This window comes from Babylonia areolata, chromosome 12 (genome assembly GCF_041734735.1).
Source record: "Babylonia areolata isolate BAREFJ2019XMU chromosome 12, ASM4173473v1, whole genome shotgun sequence".
In the NCBI taxonomy this organism is placed as follows: Eukaryota; Metazoa; Mollusca; class Gastropoda; order Neogastropoda; family Buccinidae; genus Babylonia; species Babylonia areolata.
This window is the reverse complement of record NC_134887.1, coordinates 39182878-39210282: the sequence shown is the minus strand read 5'-3', so window position 1 is coordinate 39210282 and position 27405 is coordinate 39182878. Positions and strand designations below refer to the sequence as shown.

Here is a 27405-nt window from a genome sequence, read left to right as displayed (position 1 = left end):
AGTAATAATCCGAATTCTCTGCATCATCTTTATAAATAGCTTCATCGTCAGTGCAGCTAAAACACTTACTGCCTGTGAACAAAATATGCGAGGACACATTCAAAATATTCTGCACAACAGTAGTTTGAGTCAATGATTTTTCTAAAAACAAATGCTTTGTATATGTGTCTGTACAAATCTCTTGTTTCATAATTTGGTATCTAAAACTCTGAAAATTACAGGCACAAATAAATGAAAGATATCTCCAAATCTACCCTACAAATTTACCCCTGCGAAATCTCATATGTTTTCTCGGACTGACAAATGAATCATGATTTCCATGGCAGATAATAAATGGACCATTCAGCTGGCTGCTTGATCACCGGTATCTACAAAACTTAGCACAAATCTACATCACCTCTGCCCAGTCACACCGAAAGCCTCTAGACTGCGATGCATGGGCAATCTTAAGAGCGCTAAGTTTGCTTAGCACAAAGAATCTGCCAAAACTATACCCCAACTCCAAAGTCTTTGGAAAATTCTGAATGCTAAGCAAACTTATCACCATTAAAATTGCTTGTGCAATCCAACCCCAGGATCCATCCGGTACATTACTAAAACTCACAGAAAAAAAAGCAGAATTAACCTTGGTGACAAATGTCACTACCTGTGAGATTGTTGAAAGAAGCATACAACCCCACAGTCAAACAACGAAGCAAACATCTCAACGCTCTTCTTACAGCGAACGACCCAACAAGCCACAACGCTTTCACCCTGCAACTCTTCATCAAACCTGTTTCTGGCCTCCTCTAACTTAACTCTCTTCATACGAACGGCGAAAGAGACAATGTTAACAGTGTTTCATCCCAATTACCATCATCAAAATATTGCAAGCGGAAGGCTCTTATACTGAAGAGGTGAATGTTGACAAAGAATACCACAGTTCTGACGACGGAAGCTAAAGGTTGGGTCATTCAGACACCCACTGGACATCCGAGGGGTCTGTGTAGAGGAGAAGAGAGGACTGGCTGTACTGAGTGAGTTAAACCAGTTAACAGGGAGAAAAAAATAAATACTCTGATAAAATAATAAGCAAGCACACATCTTGTGATCTTGTCTTTCGGGTTAACACTCTGATAGACTTATCAACAAACATACATTGAGTAAATCTTGTCTTTCATATTGATACTCTGATAAAATCATGAACTAACAGACATCTTGTGATCTTGTCTTTTAGATGAATCCTCTGATAAAATTTATTATAAAAAAAAAAAAAAAAAAAAAAAAAAAAATATATATATATATAAATATAAACCAACCATATAAACCAACCACACATCTAGTGATCTTGTCTTTCCAATGAGACAAATAAACGTAGCATGCACCTAGTGCAAGTAAAAGAACCCATGACAACGGAACAATGATCTCTGGCAAGATAGTGACACAAATACACTTGCAGGCAGGGAAGGAAAAAAACATTATGGGTACTGCTGCACTTTGGCAATGCACTCTCTGCCAGAATTTCACACCGCTAATTCTGTTCTAACAAAAAAAAAAAAAAAAAAAAAAAAAAATCAAATACTAATCACACAAAAGTTACTTCTTCTAAAACAAAATCAATGAAACTGTGACTTTTCTAAAGTCTATCAACAACAGGAACAAAAACAATAAAATTAAAACCTCCAAACATACAAAACATGTTCTCCTTCTCAACGACAGTGACTGACGTGCCAGCTCATCAGAAAATGTTTGACAAGAAACAAAAAGAACAGATGTAATAAAGAACAAGGAAAGGCTACAGTGACAATTAGGGTGTAATACAACAGGCAGGACTGACAAGATGCTGACAATTCAAACTCAGATATGCTCAAGGAATATGAAACCAAAAAAAAAACAAAAAAAATCATTAACCCTCCCACCTCCCACAACACGCACATATATAAACTCTCATTCACAAAGTCTCCTGTACAATAAAATAAAATTCATCAATTCTAGATCTCACACCACTGATGATATGTAGGATATGAATGTATACATGATGTCATCACAGTTTGTCTGTGGATTCTTGGTCACTTTTTAAATGCAGACAAACTGACGCCCATACGTCAAAATACTTGTTGATGCTCTGAATGCTTCAAACCTTGATTTTTAAAAACTGATGAATGTCTGAAGGCAAATATCTAATATATGTTCATACATTTGAACTTGTTTGAATCTTGATTCAGCCACAATATAAAAGGAAAATGTTCCCTTGTGAGATTAAGATATGCAAGTACTTTTTTTTTCAAGCTTTCAAAACTTCAGTGCCACAGAAAGGAGATTCTTTGTTCCTCTGGGTAAAACAAAAATCAAAATGCCTGTAGATAAGGAATTGGACATTACAGAAACTGCAGACTGGTGATTAAAATTTGATTACATTAAAACGCCAAAGTCTAAAACAGATTCCACATTGTAATAAAAACAGACTGCGTATGAAAACTGACAATTTTCAAAACTTGTCATGTGCTATAAAAGCATGGATTCTCCTACTCTCAAAAATGGTCTGGGTCTGATGCCAATAAAAAAAAAAAACACCAAAAAAACAAAACACAAACTCACACACATAAATGTCTACATCTTATTTAATGACCAAGGTCTAATTGCTATCTTTCCAGTTTAAACTCATGCACTAACTCATTTGTGATATGTGGTGAAACAAAATGAAACATTACATTACGATTTATCTCGCTCATGCATTCGGTACTTTTCCTCAATGTGTCACTTTTTTCTTTCTTTTTGACAGTCTTTAATTTCTATACTTGAGTCTACATATCATAAAACCATGAAACCTCTGCTGCTCTGTCTCAAAGGCAGTGCGTTTCTATTCTTTAACCCCTCGACTGCTGAAGCTTGGTGACATTATACCGATGTGGCATGAGTTTGCAGTACAGTTACTACTTTGTGTGTAGTAATTAACATCTGATTGATACTGCTGTACTGACTGAAGCAATGCCGTCCCAAGGGGAAAAACTCCAGAGATGGATGATGACCAGCTTCCTGAACTGTAAGCTCCCTTTTGTCACAGCGAGATGAAACGACTTTTGCTTACAAGCTTGTTCATTCGCAGCAGTCAAGAAGTCAATCCACGTCCATTACCAAGTTGACTCTCCTGCGTTTTACAGCAGAGTAGTGAGATGAAAGACGTTTGCTTACAAGCTTGTTCATTCGCAGCAGTCAAGAGGTCAATCCACGTCCATTACCAAGTTGACTCTCCTGCGTTTTACAGCAGAGTCCAGCACGGTCCAGTCAACACCAGAACATGGCTCAGTTACCGCGCTGACCAACTTATTGTACACATCCATCTACAATCCTAACGTTCAGCACTGATTATTGTCACTCTAGCCACTGCTATCCTTAGTCTAATCATATTTCATGCACACCGCTAAAATGGGTTCACTGGATATTTCGTTTAAATGAAAACAAATCAATCTCACAATCAAAAACTTTGGAGCACTGTGCAGTTTTGTTATCATCACCATCATGATCACAACCACCACTGCACCTCATGTCACCACTGATAAAAATAGGACATTTCTGCTGATCTTGAAAATGCTCAGTACTGACACTGTCAAGAAAAAAGGTTCATCAATTTCACCAAATCCAGTACTCAAGCAAAAACAAATGTCAATCTCTGTCATCATTAAAAAAAATGTTTTAAATGTCTCTTGAACTTGACAGACAGCTCGGTTTTGTTATTATTATTATTATTATTTTAATGTGTTCATTAGTTTTTTGATGATCATTTTGTTTCTTCTTCTTCTTCTTGTTCATTGGATGGACACATTTTATTTTTGACACAAGTATGGATAAATCAAGCATATTTCTTTCAGATCTTGAAAACTTAGTTTGAGCAAATTCCACACTGCATTTCTTTAAATTTCTTATCATGCCATCCAGTCACCGAGGTTTCTTGGTAATGCCTTGTCATCATCATCTTAAAAGTCTGCACACTTGTCGCCGAGTCACTCACTAAGCCTTCAACCATGAAAATGGAGTATGGCTGCCTAAATGACAGGGTGAAAAGGGTCACACACGTAAATGCTCACCCGTGCATATTGAACAAACACGGGAGTTGCAGCTCACGAATGCAGAAAAAAGGAGAAGGCTAAAAACATAATCATGTACATACACATACTTCAACTGCCCCATCCTCCACGCTCTCGAAGTGGCGTGTACTTCCCTCCTGTTATCATCCCCAGTTCCCCCCATGCACAGCCACAAGCCACACTACCACTCCACCCACACATCTTTCAGTGTGAGGCTGCCATGAGACCACTCACCAGTGGAGACTCTGCACTGCTGCCCAGTCACTTCAGTGGAGGTAAACAGTGTTTCATTTTTCTTTTTTTTTGGGGGGTGGGGGGGGGGTTGTATTGAGGGGGAACTGGGGCATAATCAGCGAGGTGTTGGGCTTCTCTCATCCAGTGTTCACCACTGATCGCAGTTCAAGGCCCCATTTTGAAGGGTGTTGTGTCCTTCCGAAAGGCATGTCACTCCAATTTTCCTCAATCCACCCAGGTGTGAATGCACCCTTCCCACGGACACACACCCATGCTGAAACAGGGGACTCAAACTCTGATGATCAATAGTGAACACTGGATCACAAGTCCAACAACTAACCGACTTCGCCACGGCGCTCTTCCAACTGATAAAATCACGCCTTCCACAAAAAATCATCACTCCTGGATATCCCATTCACAAAGATGGCTTAGGTACGGGAAAAAAAAAAAAAAAAAAAAAAAAAAAAAAAAAAAAAAAAAATCAGTCATATTTGGTTTACCTATCCCTTCACAAAAACACACATCACAAGATTTTACCATGGAGAGGTCACACACGACACACCGTCACAGATCTGACCGAACTGACAAATCTTGTAGCCCCCATCGTCAAAGTGCCATTTTCTGTCCAGCAGCTGTCGCCATCACCTTTCCGCTACACATGGCTACACATGAGCGACTTCAAAGCTTTGATTTACAACTGAAAAATGCTCGGGATCTTATGATTTATTAATACAAAAAAAAAAAAAAAAGAAAAAAAAAAGGAAAAAGAAAAAAAAAGAATTTCAACATCCACACAAAACAGATCTTATCACTTCAAATAAAAAAACAACAACACCTGAATATACATGCACACACATAAAACAGAGATCCATAATTTTCTGACACCACCAGTAACTTAAAAAAATTCAAATTCTCAAAAAGAAAAAAAACCCAAACAAACCTGGGGAGTTCCTTTGTAAACTCCCTGCTTTAGCTGGTATTCTTGAAAATAACACACACACACATACTCATACACACAAATGTCTAATGTTATTAAACGACCATGATCGAAATTACTATCGTTCAAATATACACTCATGCTTCAACTCCATTTTGACGTAGGGTGAGACAAACTTCCTCTTACCCTAAAAAACTCTCTTCCAAACAAACACACACACACAAAAAATATTAAAAAAATAAATAAAATAAAAAGAAAGAAGGGGTAGGGAGGGGGGGTTCCTTTGCATTCTTCCTGCTTGGCTAGTATACTTAAAACAGTACACACACACACACACACGCAAAGAGAAAAAACCCCACCCTCTTAAAAAGCAAAACAAAAAAACCAACTCCAAACTGCACACTGTTCTCAATCATAATCCCCCATCTCACACCCCTCTCACCCACATAACCCAAACCCCCCCACCCTCTAAATATGAACCAAAAAAATTTTTTTGCAACTTCTCCAAACAGCACACTGACAATTACCACCTCTCTTCCTTCCTGTACCCTTCTACACCCCCGCCTAACTTACCCAAACCCTATCCTCCTGGTCTTAAAAAAAAAAAAAAAAAAAAAAAAAAATCTATCAATCAACTTCCTCCTAGCTTACCCAGACTCTACCCTCCTAGTCTTAAAAAAAAAACCACACACTGAAAAAAAAAAAAAAAAAAAAAAAAAAAAAATCCATCAGTCGTCTTCCATCTGATCGACGGTGTCCCGTGAAGCCCAGAACTGCTCCTTGAGGGAAAGGTTGAACATGGAGTAGCGAGGGTCCCCGGTCACCTCCCCCTGGATCGTGATGAAGTCCGGCAGAGTCAGCGCGTCCCGGTCCTGGGCCGTGAATGTCTCCAGCAGCATCAGTCCCTGGCACCTGTGTTCGGACCCCGGGTGATTCCGTTTAGAGCACAGTGTTAAAAAACGGGAAAAAAGAAAAGAAAGGTACCACAGCTTTTTTTATGGTGTGTGTGTGTGTGTGTGTGTGTGTGTGTGTGTATGTGTGTGTGAGTGTGTTTGTGTGGTGGAGTGATGGCCTAGAGGTAATGCGTCCGTCTAGGAAGTGAGAGAATCTGAGTGCGCTGGTTCGAATCACGGCTCAGCCGCCGATATTTTCTCCCCCTCCACTAGACCTTGAGTGGTGGTCTGGACGCTAGTCATTCGGATGAGACGATAAACCGAGGTCCCATGTGCAGCATGCACTTAGCGCACGTAAAAGAACCCACGGCAACAAAAGGGTTGTTCCTGGCAAAATTCTGTAGAAAAATCCACTGCGATAGGCAAAAACAAATAAAACTGCATGCAGGAAAAAATACAAAAAAATGGGTGGCGCTGTAGTGTAGCGACGCGCTCTCCGTGGGGAGAGCAGCCCGAATTTCACACAGAGAAATCTGTTGTGATAAAAAGAAATACAAATACAAAATTCAGAGAGAGAGAGAGGCAGAAGACAGAGGGGGAGAAGGCTTGGACGTGAAGCTAGTCTGTTGTCCAGTGCATGGATTTTTTTTTCTCCTTCAAATTATGCCCTCACTCCTTTTGCCTTGTTTGTCTCATTTTCTGTCAATGAAAATGTGCTGTGTGTGTGTGTGTGAGCAGGTATGTATATGTGTGTATTGGAGTGTGTGTGTGTGTGTGTGTGTGTGTGTGTGTGTGTGTGTGTGTGTGTGTGTGTGTGTGTAAGTGGGAGTGTATAAGTGTGTGTTCAGAGTGACAGTGTGAATAAATGCCCGGGTGGGAGTGAATAGTGTTTGTAATGCTGAAAAGTTTGTACCCAGCCCAAGGTCAAGTGTCTGTTTTAACCAACGAGTGTGTCTTAATACCAAAACAAAATAAAATCAAGATTTTGTTTGTTTACTGCTGTTGTTTTGTTTTGTTTTTTTAATAAAAAAAAAATACCAAGAGACGGAAATCTACATGATACAAAAATACTCCCAGGAACAAAAAAAATTCAGTAAATATAAATTCTTCTTCTTCTCCTTCGTTCGTGGGCTGCAGCTCCCACGTTCACTAGTTTGTACACGAGTGGGCTTTTACATGCATGACTGTTTTTACCCTGCCATGTAGGCAGCCATACTCTGTTTTCAGGGGTAATAAATAGAAACAATAACAGATATCTTCTTCTGTCTTCTTCTGTGTTCGTGAGCTGCAACTCCCACATTCACTCATATGTACATGAGTGGGCTTTTACGTGTATGACCATTTTTACCCCGCTATGTAGGCAGCCATACTCCGCTTTTGTGGGGGTGTATACTGGGTATGTTATTGTTTCCATAACCCACTGAATGCTGACATGGATCACAGGATCTTTAATGCGTGTATTTGATCTTCTGCTTGCATATACACACGAAGGGGGTTCAGGCACCAAGCAGGTCTGCACATATGTTGACCTGGGAGATTGTAAAAATCTCCACCCTTTACCCACCAGGTACCGTCGCCATGATTCGAACCCGGAAACCCTCAGACTGAAAGTCCAACGCTTTAACCACTCGGCTACTGCGCCCGTCATAACGGATCTATATAAAACACGACACAATTCATAAAAACAAAGGTCACGACCACCCACTTGTCTGGGCACGGGGACTGGTAGATATCCAGCTGGAAGTACTGGTTCTGCCACAGAAAGCAGCGACGAATCTTGTACACCGTGTGGTGCTTGTCGTCCCTCTGGGCAAGCAGGATCTGCACACACACATCACACACCATCGCCGTCCTTTTGGTCAGCATATGATTATGTAGTGTAGTGTAGTGTGGTGTGGCGTACTGTCGTAAGGTGTAGTGTGGTGTGGTGTGTTGTGTCGTGTAGTGTAGTACAGTTTTATGGTATAGTATATTATAGTATAGTATTGCATTGTATGTGCATTCTATTCTATTCAAGGCCTGACTAAGCGCGTTGGGTTACGCTGCTGGTCAGGCATGTGCTTGGCAGATGTGGTGTAGCGTATATGGATTTGTCCGAACGCAGTGACGCCTCCATGAGCTACTGAAACTGAAATTGATCTATTGTATGTGAATTGTATTCTATTGTATGTAATATATTGTGCTGTATTGTATGTACAATGTGTAGTATGTGTATTGTATAGTCTAGTCTAGTCTAGTCTAGTCTACTAATAGTAATAGTATAGTGTGGTATAGTGTGGGCATTGTAGTACAGTAAAGTATACTAGTCAGCATATATGTGTCGAATCTACAATACTGTATGGTATTGTACTGTTTTGTATTGTCTTGTATTGCATTACACTGCGTTGTACTGGTATAGTATAGTATAGTATAGTATAGTATAGTACAGTACAGTACAGTATAGTATTGTATACTGGTCAGGATACATGTATCAGGTCTCCACACTCAGCTCTTTCAAGTCTGGCCTTAAAACCCACCTCTTCCCAAAATAGCCTCCCTTCCCTGCCTCTTCCTTGTCTTTAGTTTCTACAGTTTTATAGTTATTCATGGGTGTGAATGACTGGTGCGAAAGTGCTTAGATTTGTCTATGCACAAGATTCAGCGCTATATAAATACCATTATTATTATTATTATTATGATGTCATATCATATTGTATGGCATTGTATTGCATTGCACTGCATTCCACTGGTATGCTATGCTATGCTGTGCTATGCTATAGTATAGCAGTATAGTATACTATAGTATAAGTATAGTATTGGTATGGTATGGTATGGTATGGTATAAGAGAGCAGAGTGAGCAGACAAGACAAATGGTTTAATGCGTTTCGGCCATAGCCATACACACACAGGGGGTAGAGTAAAGAAGAACAGAGAGGAGCTGAGTACTGTATCACATTGTAATTTGTATTGCATTGTATTGCGTTGTATTGTATTGTATTGTATTGTACTGTATTGCATTGTATTGTAACATACTGTATTGGTATGGTATGGTATGGTGTGGTGTGGTATGGTATGGTATGTGCATTTATGGTATGTGCATTGGTATGGTATGGTATGGTGTGGTATTGGTATGATATTGTACTGGTGTGGTAGTAAATGTATTGATATAGTATTATGGTGCACTGGAATCACATTTTATTGCATTATATTTGTATTTGTATTTCATTTTATCACAGATTTCTCTGTGTGAAATTCAGGCTGCTCTCTCCAGGGAGAGCGCGTCACTGCATTACAGCACCACCCATTTTTTTGTATTTTTTCCTGCGTGCAGTTTTTGTTTTGTTTTTCCTATCGATATATATATGTGTTGGTATGATATTGTATTGTACTGATATGGTGTGTTGGTATTATATTGGTACAGCGCTGTACTGGCATGGTACTGGTATCACTAAGATGCTGGTATGGTGTTGATATAGTATTCAGGGTTCGTCACTAACGGGAGCGCTGAGCGGAACGCTCTGAAAGAACAAATTGCGCTCTGGAAAATTCCTTGACTCAGAGCGCTTGCGCTCTTGATTTTGAAAAGACATAAGCATACACTACTGTATCTAAATTGTTATTCCATTGTCCATCACAAACAAGAGTCAAAAGCGCGATCGTTTTGCATTTACCGAAGTTTGAAAGCCGTCTGTTTACGTTTTGTTAGTTCAACCGGAAGTAGGCCTAGTGAATCAGGGGAGGCTATGCAAAAGAGCGCTCTTCAGACTTGAAGAGTAGAAAAGTGGAGCACACGATCGATTTCGCGGCCGTGCAAAATCAAAATGAATTTATGTTTGAGACTTGTTGCTCTATGTTTTTAGTGTGCGCTCTTAGTTTTCAGTTTGCGCTCATCAAAATTCTGAAACTAGAGCGCAGGCGCTCATGTGAAAAAATGTTAATGACGAACCCTGGTATTGTAATGATATTGTGTTCTGTTGGTATGGTTTCGATGTGGTATTGTATTTGTGCAATATAAGTAACGAAACTGTATCGTGTTGTATTGGTATGGTATTGTACTGGCATTGTGTTGTACTGGCATGGTACGGTATGGTATGGTATTGTATTAACATAGTGTGTTGATGGGCAAGTACACTTGGGTGCATATCAGCGCAAGGTGTTAACAAAACTGAACTATGAGAGGGCAAATAAATGTTATCAGAAGAACACAGCAGTGAACTATGTTAAGCATGGTTTGTTTACACATACACACAAAAGGATACACACGCACATGCATGCACGCACACAGACACACACAAATACACAGGCATTCACATACACACATACACTCACACGCATTTGTGGCAACGAAATTACCCCCATGCATATCATCCATAAATGTGAACAGTTAAAACCATATTTACCTATGTCATTTACAAAATCTGCAGTCCCATCTGCTTCCATTAGAAAAGTCTTATATGATAATCAACATGTGTTTGAAATAGTTCAGAGTTTAATTTGGAGCCCAATTGGCTCTTTGTTGTAATTCTACTGGTTGACTAGTTAGTTTATTTTATTTCATTTTTCTTCTTTTTCTTCTTCTTTTTTTTTTTTTAAATGCTAATTGAGGAGAGAGGAACAGGGAAAGTAGTGATGATTTAAGGCATGGTTGGAGTGGGGGAGATGATGGATTTTCATCTAAAATCACAAATGTGGATAGATGTTAAGCAAAAAAACGAACGAACTCACACATGCACAAAGACACACACACACACACAACACACATACAACACACACCAGTTACAAAATCTAAACAACACAAACGCTGAATTACTTCCATCTAAACAACATCAGTACTGGCCCTAAAATCTCCATCACTGACCTCATAGTCTTTTTCTGTCACCGGCATTCGTAGCTCCACACTCTCCTCGTTGATCTCAGGACGGCGTATTGTGTGCGTGTATGTCCAGTTTCCTGCAGTGGAAGACAGTCATGCCGTTCGTTAATTAACTCTCTCCATACGAACGGCGAAAGAGACGACGTTAACAGCGTTTTACCCCAATTACCACCATCAAAATATTGCAAGTGGAAGGCTCTTATACTGAAGATGTGAATGTTGACAAAGAATACCACAATTCTGACGACGGAAGCTAAAGGTTGGGTCATTCAGACACCCACTGGACATCCGAGGGGTCTGTGTAGAGGAGAAGAGAGGACTGGCCGTACTGAGTGAGTTAAGGGGTGACCTGCCAGGCTTCAATGTACACACCCTGATGCTTTGATTCGTACTCCTGCTCTTTATTCTTTTTGTCATCCTGAGCTTTCGTCTCTGTTTCGGGAGCCTTTCTTTTAACATTGAAGATAGGAAACATCGTTCGTCGCTAATGCACCATGAACGTCAACATCTGATCGCGCAGACGCACACCGCAAAGCGAGCTGCAGCAAACGACACTTTACATTTCGACTGACCGTGTTCGAGCTTGCTTTCTTGGTGTGTCTTTTGATTAATTTTCTTCCGCCTCTATCAATTTTTGAGTGCCAACTGGGCACTCTCGACAGAAAATGTGCGTGCCAGAGCCAACTTTTCATAGCATTTGCACCCAGGCACCCACTAAATTTGAACCCTGCTGACCGATGGGCGCAATAGCCGAGTGGTGAAAGCGCTGGACTGTCAATCTGAGGGTCCCGGGTTCGAATCACGGTGACGGCGCCTGGTGGGTAAAGGGTGGAGATTTTTACGATCTCCCAGGTCAACATATGTGCAGACCTGCTAGTGCCTGAACACCCTTCGTGTGTATATGCAAGCAGAAGATCAAATGCACATGTTAAAGATCCTGTAATCCATGTCGGCGTTCGGTGGGTTATGGAAACAAGAACATACCCAGCATGCACACCCCCAAAAACGGAGTATGGCTGCCTACATGGCGGGGTAAAAACGGTCATACACGTAAAAGCCCACTTGTGTGCATACGAGTGAATGCAGAAGAAGAAGAAGAAGAAGAACCCTGCTGACCACCAACAGCAACCACTGGATCAGAAGTTGAACGCCTAACTGATTCTGCTACAGCGCCTCCAATGATGATGGATGCTGGGGCAGGGAAAAAAAGAAAAGAAAGAAAAACAAGAGAGGCAAGGCCTTCAGAACTCACTTGTGATACACTTAAAAAAAAAAATCCAAGCTTTTTATGTATTGAGTATAATTTCAAAATGTAATGTTTAAGATGAGAAAGATCAGTCCCCTAGCATTAATTACAGAGTAATTTCCCTTTTTTACTATCTGCAGCAAAATAAATAAAACTTCCATGCTTAGCAAAAGAAGTTCCTGTTTGAACAAAAAATGATAATAATGACTGCAATTGTTGTTGGGTCAGAATATCAGATCAAAGTGCCACGTTTAGAGAATACAAAAAATATAAATATAACAGTAAATGCAGTTTGCATATAATTAGGCTTCTTTTTTAATTTTTTGTGCTCATCCCAGAGGTGCAATATTGTTTTAAACAAGATAACTGGAAAGAATTGAATTTTTCCTATTTTTATCCTAATTTGGTGTCAACTGACAAAGTATTTGCAGAGAAAATGTCAATGTTAAAGTTTACCACGGACACACAGACACGCACACAGACAACCGAACACCGGGTTAAAACATAGACTCACTTTGTTTACACAAGTGAGTCAAAAAAGCAAAAAAAAGCTGACCTTCCTGCCCACGCTTGCGCAGTCGTGCCTGCATCTTCCTGCTGGGTGTGACCAGGTAGTCATGGACGACAGAGAACTCCTGGTGGTGGGGGAACTCCTGTAAACACAACACACATTGCAAACACACAGATACACATATGCAGATCTCGCTTCCTAGGTGGATGCGTTGCCTCCAGCACTTCACATGAACCCTCCATATAAACATCGAAACACACACACACACACTCACACACACGAGCCAAAAAGGAAATTTTCTCTCTAAAATTACATTTAAATAACATACTTACCGTGACCCAACTAGTGCAGACTCCGGCAGGGGTCTGACATTTCTGTCCTGTGCAAACTAGTATCCGCCTATGCGGAGAAAATGAAACTACGGCTGATAACTTCCCGGAAGTAGGTAACCTCCCCTTTGTCCCCCTGGCTGGTGCCCTTTTTTTCCGGCAGCCATCATGACTCCTGTTCCTGTGCTCTTCATATGGCTAAGTTTTTTCTGTATTTTCTGCCTGTCTGTCGATTCTCTGGCGTTCTTGTTTGTTGTCAAATTATATGTCTCTAACCAGGTCACATAATTATGTAGCTCGATTGAGGAATCGTGCTAAAATTAAGGCGCGATGGCAATCGATTCGCTGACACTCTGGGCCCTCTACTCCTGGCCCTCTCAACAACGCCAATCCACTGAACATCACAACTTCATGCAAAAAATTATATATAATTAAAGAGTGAACAAACAAATGCACACACAGTACTGTTTCTTTCACAAGACAGAGACATGCACACGCTGAGACTCAAATTTTGCCGTTTGGAAAACTTAAGTGTTGTGTGTGTGTGTGTTCGTGTGTGTGTATGTGTGCATGTGCATGTGTGTATGCGACTGTGTGTGTGTGTGTGTGTGTGTGTGTGCGTGTGTGTGTACATGCTGGCATTTATTTTATGAAATACTGTGTTATCACACAACATACAGTAGATTTTCTTTCTTTTGAAATGAAGAAGACTAACTCACTGAAACATCTGGAATGTGTGTCACAAGATATTTCCGCTTAATGCTGTTAGGAGCCAGTCGGTCCCCAAGGTCAATACCAATCCGAGTACACACCGCCTGCAAACATGTCAGCAAATACAGAACTTTAAACACTCCAGCCAGCTTAAGAAAAACAAAACAAAAAAAACAACTATGGAAAACATAAAAACACTCCATAAAACTTTAAAACACTCCAAACCTAAAAACACCACATTCCTGCAAGTTTAAAAAGATTCAAAAACTCCTTTATTTGAAAAAAAAAAAAAAAGAAGAAAAAAAAGAAAAGAAAAATACTTATCACAAAGATGTTTGTTTCATAAACTTGGACTGTCAATCTGAGGGTCCCGGGTTCGAATCACGGTGACGGCGCCTGGTGGGAAAAGGGTGATTTTTACGATCTCCCAGGTCAACATATGTGCAGACCTGCTTGGTGCCTGAACCCCCTTCGTGTGTATATGCAAGCAGAAGATCAAATACGCACGTTAAAGATCCTGTAATCCATGTCCGCGTTCGGTGGGTTATGGAAACAAGAACATACCCAGCATGCACACCCCTGAAAACGGAGTATGGCTGCCTACATGGCGGGGTAAAAAACGGTCATACACGTAAAAGCCCACTTGTGTGCATACGAGTGAATGCAGAAGAAGAAGTCCTCAATAACAGGCACTTCACAAATTCAAGGCGCAAAAAAATAAAAAAAATAAAAAATAAATAAATAAAAACACAGTACGGGTGCTCAATCACCAAGTCCAGATAAAGGTAAAAAAAAAAAATCAAAAAAAATCAAAGCTTTTCAGAAAAGAATTCAGGTGACTGGACCAGCAGGGAGGAAAACAAGAAAAGATGAAACAGAAAGAAAAGGGCAAAATCAGAAAACAAAGACAGCGACAGAAAAGAAAAAAACTTCTAGCAGGTGAGCTAACTACTTCAACCTGAAAAGGATTCCAGGGTTCCCAACGGGGGAGGAGGGGTAGAGGTGGGAGAGGGGTAGGTAAGGGGTGGTCAAAACCACACCTCCTTACAATCAAATTTATTTAAGCACTCACGGAAATCATCTTGGAAATCTTTGCCTCAAAGCCAGTGCAGTTGTCAATGATATCGAAGTAGGGATGTCCAACCCATGCCTGTGGAAAAAAGAACAACAAAAAACACCCCACTGATTATCACAACATCAAGACTGTAGGAGGAAGTACTGGACAACACTGACAGCCAAACTGTACGGCACCCTGGAGGAGCTGCGACGGACGGCAGCCTTCATCGAGGGCACCGGGCTGCTCATCTAATGGGAGGCGAACGAGGAAGAAGAAGAAGAAGAAGAAGAAGAAGAAGAAGAAGAATTATCACATCAATCCAATTCTCATAAAATTTGGCAGGTATAATGTGAACTAAGCAAAGTTAGATTATCTAACTGTCGTCAATGCCACTAAAGGGAGCTCAGCATGCAATGTAAAAGAACCCACGGCAACAAAAAGCGTTGTCCTTGATAAAATTCTGTAGAAACATCTATTTTCACAGAAAAAAACATATATACACACATGCAGGCAGAATAAAAAGACAATAACGAAAAAAACGAAACAAATGGGAAGTGGTGCTTCACTGTAGTGTAGTATATATATATATATATATAACTCAACATGTTTTAATGTATATTGGGCCCTGGTACAACAGTGTCTTTTTAAAAAAATCTTATTTCTATTTTAAATCATGAGTCTGTTTTATTTGTCTACTTGTTTAGGTTGCTATTCCTTCTTTCTTTTTCTTTTATTAACAAAATCATTTGCTTGTTCACAGTTCAAAGACTTTCTCATCGACTAAACTATAAACAACACTACTGCTGTGTAACTAATCAGACATACACGTTTTTAAAGGAAAAAAAAATAGCAAGACAAGATGAATGTGTTACATGGAATCATAAATTCATATATATATATGTGCGTAACTGAAAGAGAAAACAAAACAAAAACATTAAAGGTCCCCAAAACCTTGTTTTCTGGTGCAAAAACACTTTAAAAAAATGCTTTCGGGACCTTTAACCCGGAGAGCGCGATGAGCCACGATCGTGGCTTTCCCGGTAAAGTGCGATGGGCCACGATCGTGGCTCTGTTTACATAAGGTCCGACATCGTACGGCTATGCTCGGCAGCCTTCGTAAAACTGCCTCGTTCTGGTGTTACTGCCTCCCTGCTTGTGTTTGCACAAACTTTTTACCAAGTTTATAAGTCCAGATCTTCGTATTTTTTGTAAACAATGAGTGACACTGAAGTTGACAAAGCTCAGGAAATGAGTGACCTTGTCACTAGTGATGATTCATTTGCTGACAGGGATTCTGGTGAAAACGGCTTTGTTATTTTGACACTTGGGCATGCTGTCTTGCTTCTTGTTCATTCAGTTTTGTGTCTCCAGCCACAAAAACTGGGGGGTGGGTGATGGGGGTGGGGAGGGGTGGTAAAGTGGGTTAGGCATGGGTCTATTGCGATTTCTTGACCAAATCAAGCTAGAAAACTGGAAATTATTTTGATTTAAAGCATTCTTGCTGCTTTTGAAAGCAACATGAGCTAAAAGAAAACATTTATTTCTGTTTTTGCCTGTGATTGCATAAAGTATTGTAGATGTGCGCGTGCGTGGCGTCGGTGGGTGTGTCTCAAACAAATAATACAATGCTTATAATTTCATTGTTTCAGTTATATTCATATCATGATTCTGCAGCCAGAACATGTTTTGTACAGTTTAATTCCAATTTTGAGATTTTGACTCTGTAAAAGATGTGAAAATACCTATAAACATTGTGGTTGACGTTTTTGGAAAACGAGTGTGCACAATTTGTTAATTATATCCTATGGAATATCTCCAACTACATAGAAGGTACAGCCTTTTTCTTACTTTTATCTGATTCTTCATTCACTCTACTTTCCAAAAATGTATAGGTTTACCTATTTATTCTTACTGATAAGCATACAAATGCCCCAAATCAGAGCACAGGTAGCGGAGGCAAACTATCCCTTTGTTTTAAGCATGATTTCTGTAAGTATGTTTTATTATATCCAGCACTTTGAGGGTTAAAAATCAGAGAAGAATCGAGAGAAGCGTGTGTTGCCCTGGCCAGAGTCACAAGCCCCATGTCATCTAGATCACCAGATAACAGCACTCCCATGAAAACACCTGTTGGCCTGTTTTTTTTCTTCTTTTTTTCCCACTGCTGGTTATCTCTAGAGGTGAGTCAGCTTGACCTTTTCACTGCTGACACACTTTGAGCTACACCGAATGCCGAGAAAATGTGCAGGAAAAAAAAAATCCCAGAAAAATCATGCTAGTAATTCGAAGTTCAGCTGCACCTTGCCCAAGGTATTGAAGACAACAGAAAAAAAATACATGTCACCATGCAATACAACACAACACAACACAATACTAATATCACTTAAAGTGGAAGACGTTAAACTGAAGACTACAATACAATACACAACCTTTATTGTCTATACTTTGGTACAGAAATTTTCCTTTTGGCAGCAGCACGTGTCCAACATAAAAAATAAAATAAAATAGAATAGAATGCACACTGCATTCCGACTATTAACACTCTCATACACACAACAGACAAGCACACAAACATTCACACACAGACACACACACACACTTAATCACAACGTGTTCTCTTCAGTTTGCTGTGCTGCTACTGCTGTGACAAGCTTTCCACAGAGAAATATATTGTGACAAGAACAGTAATACTATAAACATAATATCATACAGTTTAATACAACACAACACGATGCAATACAATGTAATACAAGGGGTTAACTCTCTCGATATGAACGGCGAAAGGGACGACGTTAACATCGTTTCACCCCAATTACCATCATCAAAATATTGCAAGCGGAAGGCTCTTATACTGAAGAGGTGAATGTTGACAAAGAATACCACAATTCTGACGATGGAAGCTAAAGGTTGGGTCATTGAGACACCCACTGGACATCCGAGGGGTCTGTGCAGAGGAGAAGAGAGGACTGGCTGTATTGAGTGAGTTAAACAGTCCACTTGGTTGGTATTGAACCTGTTCTTCCCCCCCGTGTTACATACATTGTTCTGACTGTGCTTTCATATCTGTGAAACTGAATGGTTGGTGCATATCTGTTATGCATGTGTGGGTACATGTGTGAATGTGTGTCTCCATGTTTTACATTTATTTGCTTATTTATCATCAATGTTGCCTTATTTATTCATTTTATTATTATTATTACTACCTTTTTTATATTATAATTATTATTTATTTATTTATTTACTTACTTATTTATGTACACTTATAGTTGACTTATCAAGTTTTTGCGCCTTATACATATTATTAGTAGTGGTAGTAGTTTTGTTTTGTTTTTTAATTTTTTTTTCAATGTATTTATCTATTATTTATTCACCTTTTTTCTCAAGGCCTGACTAAGCGCGTTGGGTTACGCTGCTGGTCAGACATCTGCTTGGCAGATGTGGTGTAGTGTATATGGATTTGTCCGAACGCAGTGACGCCTCCTTGAGCTACTGAAACTGAAACTGACGGCCACAAAAGCTTATCTGTCATCGGTCTAATTTGTTTTGCTTGCTGGCAAAAAATGTATAATATGATTCTGTTTGCTTTCAGAACCCATCTGTTGTTGTTCTCATACTTCGTTGTAACGCACAGTCTTGGTGGCTGCTAACCTACCTGAAGAATGGTCTTTCTTCTCTCTCTCTCTCTTAGGCGTTGTCTCAATTGCATTTTGTTCTTTGTTGCCCAGTGCCAGAAAATATTCGTGAAATGTTTATAAAAGCAAAATATTGCACACATCCCTCTTTGTTTAAATTAAGTCTGTTAATGTCGTCAAGCAACAATAAGGACGTTCGTGATGGTTTTTGTATAAGGCTTTCAAACTTAAAGAAATAGTCACTTCGTGAAATGAATATAATTATGTTTTGTTATCTGCATTTATGCTTGTTTGCTTATGTTGTCTTATTGAGTTGTATAATGTTCATATTAACCCCTTCACTTGGGGCTGAGGCCTATATGTGAATAAACCATTTCCGTTTCCGTTAGGCGTTGTCTCAGGCCCGATTTAATGTGCTTCCTTTAAATAACAATGTTAATAGGAACACTGAAAATGATGTTTTAAAGCATTGTCCTTTTTGCCAAGGTGAACTAGAAGATGAATACCATTTGTTGTTTGTTTGTTCTGTATATAATGATTTACGGACAAAATTTCTTCAAGACTGTTTTAACAGGTCTCTTAGTTCACTTCTCCGATCAAACAACAAGCAGAGAAATTTCCATGTATCAAAATTTATTTTCCATGCGATCAAAAGGAGAAATCATATACTCAGACTTAATTAAGTAGAATTAATGTCAAGTCCATGAATATTATGATATTGTGTCATCTATTCAAGTGTTATAATACCCCTTCCCATGCCCACCCCCAGTCCCCTGGTTTTGAATTGTGGTCCATGGCCAAAGTTCATTAAAACAATTTCGTTCGTTCGTTCGTTCGTTCGTTCTCTCTTAATTGCCATTACACAAACATTCAACGTTCTACCACTCAACAACAATGTACATCGATACAGTCATTCAGATCAGGACAGAGCATGCCCATTTTGTAGGGATGAAGCTGAGAACGAGCAGCACTTTTTTTTTTTTTTTATTCAGCTGCATCATATATGAAGATTTAAGGAAGAGAATATTAAAAGAATCGGCTAGACTCCCCTTGCATGTGTTACTTGGAGCAACAAATTTCAGTCACAAACATAATGTATCAGGATATATTTTCCATGCTATCAATACAAGGAAAAAGTTTATCTGCAGTCAGTGATCAAACATGGTGAAGTACTTTATAAAAAAAAATTTCTATATGATGGGCACATTGTTTAAGTATATATTCATTCAGTCTGTGATTGTTTTTGTTGCTGTTGTTGCTATGGATAACACAATGTTATATGCAACCCCACCAACCCATCCTTTCCCACTGTATTGTGGCCCAAGGCCAATATTCATTAAACTTTCTGAGTTCTGAATTCTCTCTCTCTCTTTTCTTCTTATTTTAAACTCCATTTAACTCACTCGGGACGACAAGTTTTCTCCCTTGCTTTTCCCCACAGACGGCCCATTTGTATGGGTTTGGAAAAAAATTACAAAAAATACAAAATACTGTGTAAGAAAATGAAACTTTCAGAACTGGTTTATTACGTGTTGAGCTATTACATATAAAAAAAATCAAATTTCTCATCTTATTTTTACAGTTTTGCCATATGTAGAAAATACTGCCAATTTTTCACCCCGAATCACCATACCCATGCTTGCTTTCTGCATTAAATTCGCTTTCTTCTTCGTCATCATCCACCTTTTTTGTAGCATTTCAACTACTTCGGCAACCCTAAAACATTGCCGTCACTGCCTTGTTCGCATCACAACATTTTGAGAAGAGCCCGCTTTGCTGACAGGCTGGCACGCGAGCAGACGACCGGTCAGTGACTTTGTCAGCGTGTGTGCGAGACAGGCCACACATCATAGACTAACCAATCGTACTGTTCGATTGTGGAGTGACCCAGAATAGCGCACTCTGCTTGGCTAATCACAAAATCACGTGTACAGCGCATGATGGAATTTTACTTTTGGAGAATGCTATTCAATTCCTTCGTCCGAAACCGAATACGTTTTGTGTAGGAATGCGTGAGCATTCCTTCGTCCGGAAAGAGTTAACCCCTTGACTGCTGAACCTTGGTGAAATGAGATCAACAAGGCATCAGTTTGAAATACACTTCCTACATTTTGTGCACAAGTTTATCACTGATTTTGCAGAACAAAAGTAATTCAGTCCCCCAAGAGGAAAGAAGTCCCACTAAAGACAGGTGACTGACCATCCTGGCCTGTAATCTCTGTCTTATGTCAGTGACGTGACACTGACAGCCCTTCACTGACGAGTGAACTCGTCATCAGCAGCAGCTGTGAGGTTAACAGTCTGCATGTTTAGAGCTGTGTGTGTTCTGTTGTCACTGTGCAGGTGGCTGTTGATTTACGAATACCACCATTATCCTTGATGATCATACTGTTTAATTAAAAGGCCGTTCGTCTGAGTGACAGACTGTACGTTCTGTGCGTCCCAAGTTTGTATATTGATTATGTCATCCAGTCCCAGTGAAGCATATGAGGAATACAGCTGAAAAGAATGTTGGTTTATTGTGTTTCTCGGTGTGGGCTGTTGAGAGAGAGAGGGAGGGAGAGGGGGGGTGGGGGGGGGAGAGAGAGAGAGAGAGAGAGAGAGAGAGAGAGAGAGAGAGAGAGAGAGAGAGAGAGAGAGAGAGAGAGAGAGAGAGCGTGTGTGTATGTGTGTGTGTGGACTGTGTGTGTGTGTATGCGTGTGTCTGCATGTGTGTGATGTGTGTGTGTGCGAGTGCATTGACTGTGTGTGTGTGCGTGTGTGCGAGCGCATTGACTGTGTGTGTGTGTGTGTGTGTGTGTGTGTGTGTGTGTGTGTGTGTGTGTGTGTGTGTGTGTGTGTGTGTGTGTGTGTCTGTCATTTGTTGTTTCTGCATTTATGCTTCATTCCTGTCTTTTCCTAAGGCGATAAACTGGAAAGGATGGTCAATGCAAACAGTACATTCTGAGCGAAGTTAGTGAATCACAGTGGAACTTAACGAAAATGAACACATAAACTGCAGAGACGCTACTGCCTTTGTTTTGTTTTTTCAAACTGAAGCCTTTGAAACAGGGATGTCAGTACACATTGCATTTAATTAAACCCCTCACACTGGTGGTGATGACGGGTGCAACAGCCGAGTGGTTTAAGCACTGGACTTTAAAACCAGAGGGTCCCGGGTTGAAATCCCGGTCATGGAGCCTGGTGGGTAAAGGGTGGAGATTTTTCCGATCTCCCACGTCAACGGATGTGCGGACCTGCTAGCGCCTGAACCCGCTGCGTGTGTGTACACATGCAGATGATCAAATATCCACTTTAAAGATCCCATCACCCATGTCAGTATTCGGTGGGTTATGGAAACATGCGCCCTCGATCCCCCGGAAATGGAATATGACTGCCTACATGGCCGGGGTAACAAAAAAATACCCCCCCCCCCTCCCCCCCGGCCCCCCGCCCCCACAAAAAAGCCCATTCGTGTATACGAGTGAAAGGAGGAGTTTGTATTATACTCCATGTTTGGTGATACATATACTTACCATGTCAAACTGATGCAAACTAGGCCTATCGGTTTGCTCTGCTTGGCCAAATTTTGCGCGGCTAACAGTGAAAAGACGAGCCGTCTTGCCTGGTCCGCTCTTAGCCAATCAAATGCCTCTAAAAGCTATAAGCGCTGAATCATTCCTTTGGCCAAGGTTCTCCACGCCATCTTGTCAGGTTTACGCTCTGTCTCGTCTTACGCTTTTTTTTGGCTATTAAGCGTATTCATTTGAATGTGGGAGTCGCAGCGCACAAAACAAAGAAGAAGAGGAACTGGTGGTGATGCGTGTCAATTTTCCTGGCCGAATGCTGAACACTTTGTCGTTTCCACTGCTGTCTTTGTTTCTGCCTGTTGGCATTCAAACCCCTTCAGTGCTGAGGGGATAAAACAGTAGAATGTGGGTGTTTCAAGTCACAAAACAACATCCCCACAAAAAAGTAAGCCTAAAACTGAGAAAACAGTCTGGAGATACACCACTCCAGACACACTCAATGAATTTTCAGCCTTCCAGAATTACTTCCCTTCTTTTGATGACATCATCAGTGATGTCACTATGCATGTACGTGATAAGTGCTATGGTACTCAATGGGTTTTTCTTCTTCTTTATCGTTTGTGGGCTGCAACTCCCACGTTCACTCATATGTACACAAGTGGGCTTTTACGTGTATGACCTGTTTTCCCCCCTGCCGTGTAGGCAGCCATACTCCATTTTCAGGGGTACTCATACGGTTAATAAACACTCACACTGGCGGTGATGGTGTCGTCTTTCTTTCTTCCCACAAGTAACTGAAGTAACTGATGGCATTTAACAAAACACTCACACTGGTAGTGATGGTGTCGTCTTTGTTTCTGTCAATGAGTAACTGATGGCATTTAATAAAAACACTCACACTGGTAGTGATGGTGTCGTCTTTGTTACTGCCTACGAGTACTGACGGCATTTAATTAAACAACACTCATATTGGCGGTTATGGTGTCGTCTTTGTTTCTGCCTGTGAGTACTGATGGCATTCAATTAAAACACTCATGCTGGCAGTGATGGTGTCCATTTCCCTGGCCGAGTGCCGGACACTTTGTCTTTTCCACTGCTGTCTTTGTTCCTGCCAGTGAGTAACTGACAGCATTTAACCCCTAGGCTGCCTGCATGACGAGATAACTCGTCATGGCAAGCATGTATGCTTCGCTGCCTGCATGATGAGATAACTCGTCATCGAAATATTCTGACTTTTCCCTGGTTTGCATTCACTTCCTTGGCAAAAATAGTGGTAGCTTTAGCCTGGGGAATCTCTCTAGATTCTATTCATAGCTAGAAACCCCATCTACGTCATGAAGCAGTCCTTTATTTGAACGTTTTGGTTGGGTCACTGTCCAAGTGTTTGCCTGACTTCTCTCCTCGCTCGCTCAACAAAATGTCGGACTGACGCCGTGCTCAAGACATGCGATCGTGACGAACTAAATCAACCATGATTTCATTCTTTAGCTGATGCTCAGAAAGAATTGAAGCGTAAATTCGAAGGAGAAGATAGAGATGAACATTTATAGGACGATTTGATAGAAAATAAAGGGAGCAATCAAGAGAGTGGCCAAGATGCGACTGTCAGTGAGTGATGTCAGCTGTACAGATGTTAGCAGACGACAGATGACCGAATTAGCAGCAGAGCGATATTCTTGGCACGCAGCCAACGCGGTCTGATGAGAACTGAATCAAGTGACCGTGTGAGAGGGGTGAGGAGGAGGGGGGTGGAGACTGAGGGGGCATGGCCTCACATCCATCTTATCACTTGGAGAAGTCACAATGTATTGTGTATCTATCTCTTTAAAAAAAATATATATATTGTGGTTGTTCTAGTATGATTTTGTGTTTGCAGATATCCATTTGTCCAGAAAATATAATGTTTTTTGTGCAAATTACCTGACTAATGTTTGTAATGAACAAGTTGAAAATGTGACAAAAAATAAAACACTGATTTCAAAACAACAGCATGTCACTAAAAATATATAAAATCGGAAAACAGCATGTGTTTTGTATTCTTTATGCATTTACCTTTCAGAAAATATATACTTTTATGGGTCTTTCTCCAATAACAAAGAGCACAGAATTTTTGGAAAATTTATACCCGTTTTTTGTGAAAAAACCCTGGCAAATAGATTTCACTTAAATCTTATTTTCCTGGCAGCGAAAGGGTTAATTAAACAACACTCACGTTGGCGGTGATGGTGTCGATCTCCCTGGCCGAGTCCAGCCCCTCGTGGCGCGTCTTGTGGCCCGCCAGGCTGTAGAAGTCCTCGGCGCCCTTGGCGGCTGACACCATGTGGATGATCTGGTTGTAGCGGTTGTCCCGCAGGTCCACCTCGTGCCAGCCGTTGTTGGCCTTCATCCGCTCCCAGTCCTTCCGCGGCAAGTCTGCCAAGGGGGAAAGAGAGGAGTTTAAGGTTAACTCTTTCACCGCCGCAGGTGACTTTTAAGGTGACTAGACAGTGCACCGCCATAGGCGACTTTTGTCAACATCTGGGGGCCACGTTGATAAGACCGTTTATCACAGGGTAACTAAGCTCGACAGCTGCAGCCAGGTTCCCGACAATAGAACAACGACTGACCTTTGCTCCCTGACTGGTTTGAAGTGAACAAGTCAGTTGTGTTGTTTTGACACGAACCAAAGCCTGTGACTGAGAGCATTTTTCTAAAATAATTGGAGCTGGGGTCTGTTTTTTCTACACAGAAACTTGGCAGTGAAAGAGTTAATGGTTAAAAAGGTAAAAAGTCCTACAGCCTTTTACAGCCATTGGACAGCACTATACTCATTGTGTCTAGGGCTTGACACAGTAAGGCTGGGTCCCAATCAGATTTCACTTAAATCTTATTTTCCTGGCAGCAAAAGGGTTAATTTGCTTTCCCCCTGTCCAAAGTCAGGTACCAGGTCAGGTACTGTGGACGGAGTGAGGAAAATCGGACTGAAGAACCTTTCCCCAATGGAAAGTGATGGCCTAAAGGTAACGCGTCCGCCTAGGAAGCGAGAGAATCTGAGCGCGCTGGTTCGAATCACGGCTCAGCTGCCAATATTTTCTCCCCCTCCACTAGACCTTGAGTGGTGGTCTGGACGCTAGTCATTCGGATGAGACAATAAACAGAGGTCCCGTGTGCAGCATGCACTTAGCGCACGTAAAAGAACCCACGGCAACAAAAGTGTTGTTTCTGGCAAAATTATGTAGAAAAATCCACTTCGATAGGAAAAACAAATAAAACTGCACACAGGAAAAAAAAAAAAAGGAAAAAAAGGGGTGGCGCCGTAGTGTAGCGACGCGCTCTCCCAGGAGAGAGCAGCCCGAATTTCACACAAAGAAATGTGTTGTGATAAAAAGAAATACAAATACAAACACAAATACGATACAATGCCATGCTTAAACGGGGCCTCGAACCCTCATCACTGGATCAGAAGTCCAGCACATGGCCGACTCTACCATAACGTCTCCTTGAAAGAAAGGAGATTATCATTGTTATAAAAATCTAGTCCCAGTCTTTGCGTGGCAAGAGCGTGTGTGAAAAGCATTTCAGTGTTCGTGGTTAATGGCACAACACCCCCTCTCTGTCCCCCCACCCCAAGCCCCATTGACAGGGCTTCCCTTCTATTGTGGCCCAGGAGAATTAAAGGAGCAAAGGAAGAGGAACAAAGAAGAGAATGATAATGAAGAAAGAAAATGAATACAAGAAGACAATGAAGGAGCAAAGGAAGAGGACACAGAACAGGAGAACGAAAAAGGACAGGAACAGAGAACAGGAGAACGAAAGAGGACAGGAAGAGGAACAGAGAACAGGAGAACGAAAAAGGACAGGAACAGAGAACAGGAGAACGAAAAAGGACAGGAACACAGAACAGGAGAACGAAAGAGGACAGGAAGAGGAACACAGAACAGGAGAACGAAAGAGGACAGGAAGAGGAACACAGAACAGGAGAACGAAAAAGGACAGGAACACAGAACAGGAGAATGAAAGAGGACAGGAAGAGGAACACAGAACAGGAGAACGAAAAAGGACAGGAACACAGAACAGGAGAACGAAAAAGGACAGGAAGAGGAACACAGAACAGGAGAACGAAAAAGGAAGAGGAACACAGAACAGGAGAATGAAAGAGGACAGGAACACAGAACAGGAGAATGAAAGAGGACAGGAACACAGAACAGGAGAATGAAAGAGGACAGGAACACAGAACAGGAGAACGAAAAAGGACAGGAACACAGAACAGGAGAATGAAAGAGGACAGGAAGAGGAACACAGAACAGGAGAACGAAAGAGGACAGGAACACAGAACAGGAGGATGAAAAAGGACAGGAACACAGAACAGGAGAATGAAAGAGGACAGGAACACAGAACAGGAGAACGAAAAAGGACAGGAAGAGGAACACAGAACAGGAGAACGAAAGAGGACAGGAACACAGAACAGGAGGATGAAAGAGGACAGGAACACAGAACAGAACGAAAGAGGACAGGAAGAGGAACACAGAACAGGAGAACGAAAGAGGACAGGAACACAGAACAGGAGAACGAAAAAGGACAGGAAGAGGAACACAGAACAGGAGAACGAAAAAGGACAGAAACAGAACAGGCACCACTGAACACCACCGAAGTGACTCAGCAGCAGTGCAGGGTCTCCTCTGGTGTGTGGCCTCCAGGCGACCTAACATCGATGGTTCCCTGTGGACTGCCAACGCTGGAACTGCGACGGACGAACCCGGGTGTGGCTGTGTATGGGGGAATCTGAATGAGCGGCGTGGGAGTAATGCCACTGAAACGGCGCAGATGATGGGACAGAAAAAAAAAAAAAAAAAAAGGACAGGAAGACAGAACAGGAAAATGAAAAAGGACAGGAAGAGGAACACTGAGCAGGAAATGAAAAAGGACAGAAAGAGGAACACAGGAACACAGAACAGGAAAACGAAAAAGGACCAGAACAGGAGAACGAAAAAGGACAGGAAGAGGAACACAGAACAGGAGAATGAAAAAGGACAAGAAGAGGAACAGAGAACAGGAGAACGAAAAAGGACAGGAAGAGGAACACAGAACAGGAGAACGAAAAAGGACAGGAAGAGGAACACAGAACAGGAGAACGAAAAAGGACAGGAAGAGGAACACAGAACAGGAGAACGAAAAAGGACAGGAAGAGGAACACAGAACAGGAAAACGAAAGAGGACAGGGAAAGAGGAACGCAGGGGAGCGGTCAGGGAAACCCTTACAGGCCGAGCCGTCCATGATGCCCCGGTCGCAGATCAGCATGACGTTCTGGCACCGATCCTTGGCCAGGTCGTGGAAGGTGTTCTCCACTTGCATCATGGTCCTGATGATGTTCTCTTGGAAGCTGAAGGCTGCAACCATCATCACCAGGTCAGGTCAATATGTCGGCAGTGTACATGCGTGTGTGTGTGTG

At 41.2% G+C, this 27405-nt stretch overlaps 1 protein-coding gene across 1 annotated transcript in view; it reads right to left on the bottom strand.

Moving 5' to 3' along the window:
• Positions 1-5946: 5946 nt before the first annotated feature.
• LOC143288195 (TRPL translocation defect protein 14-like) overlaps positions 5947-27405 on the bottom strand; it is a 29853-nt gene continuing 8394 nt past the window's right edge. Inside the window, exons 5-12 of the mRNA XM_076596520.1 lie at positions 27215-27343; positions 24189-24388; positions 14851-14928; positions 13787-13882; positions 12784-12880; positions 10967-11058; positions 7834-7949; positions 5947-6147 (exon numbers count right to left, since the gene is read on the bottom strand). Of these exons, the coding sequence (XP_076452635.1) occupies positions 5964-6147; positions 7834-7949; positions 10967-11058; positions 12784-12880; positions 13787-13882; positions 14851-14928; positions 24189-24388; positions 27215-27343 (992 nt within the window). The 3' untranslated portion in view covers positions 5947-5963. The remainder of the gene's footprint in view (positions 6148-7833; positions 7950-10966; positions 11059-12783; positions 12881-13786; positions 13883-14850; positions 14929-24188; positions 24389-27214; positions 27344-27405) is intronic.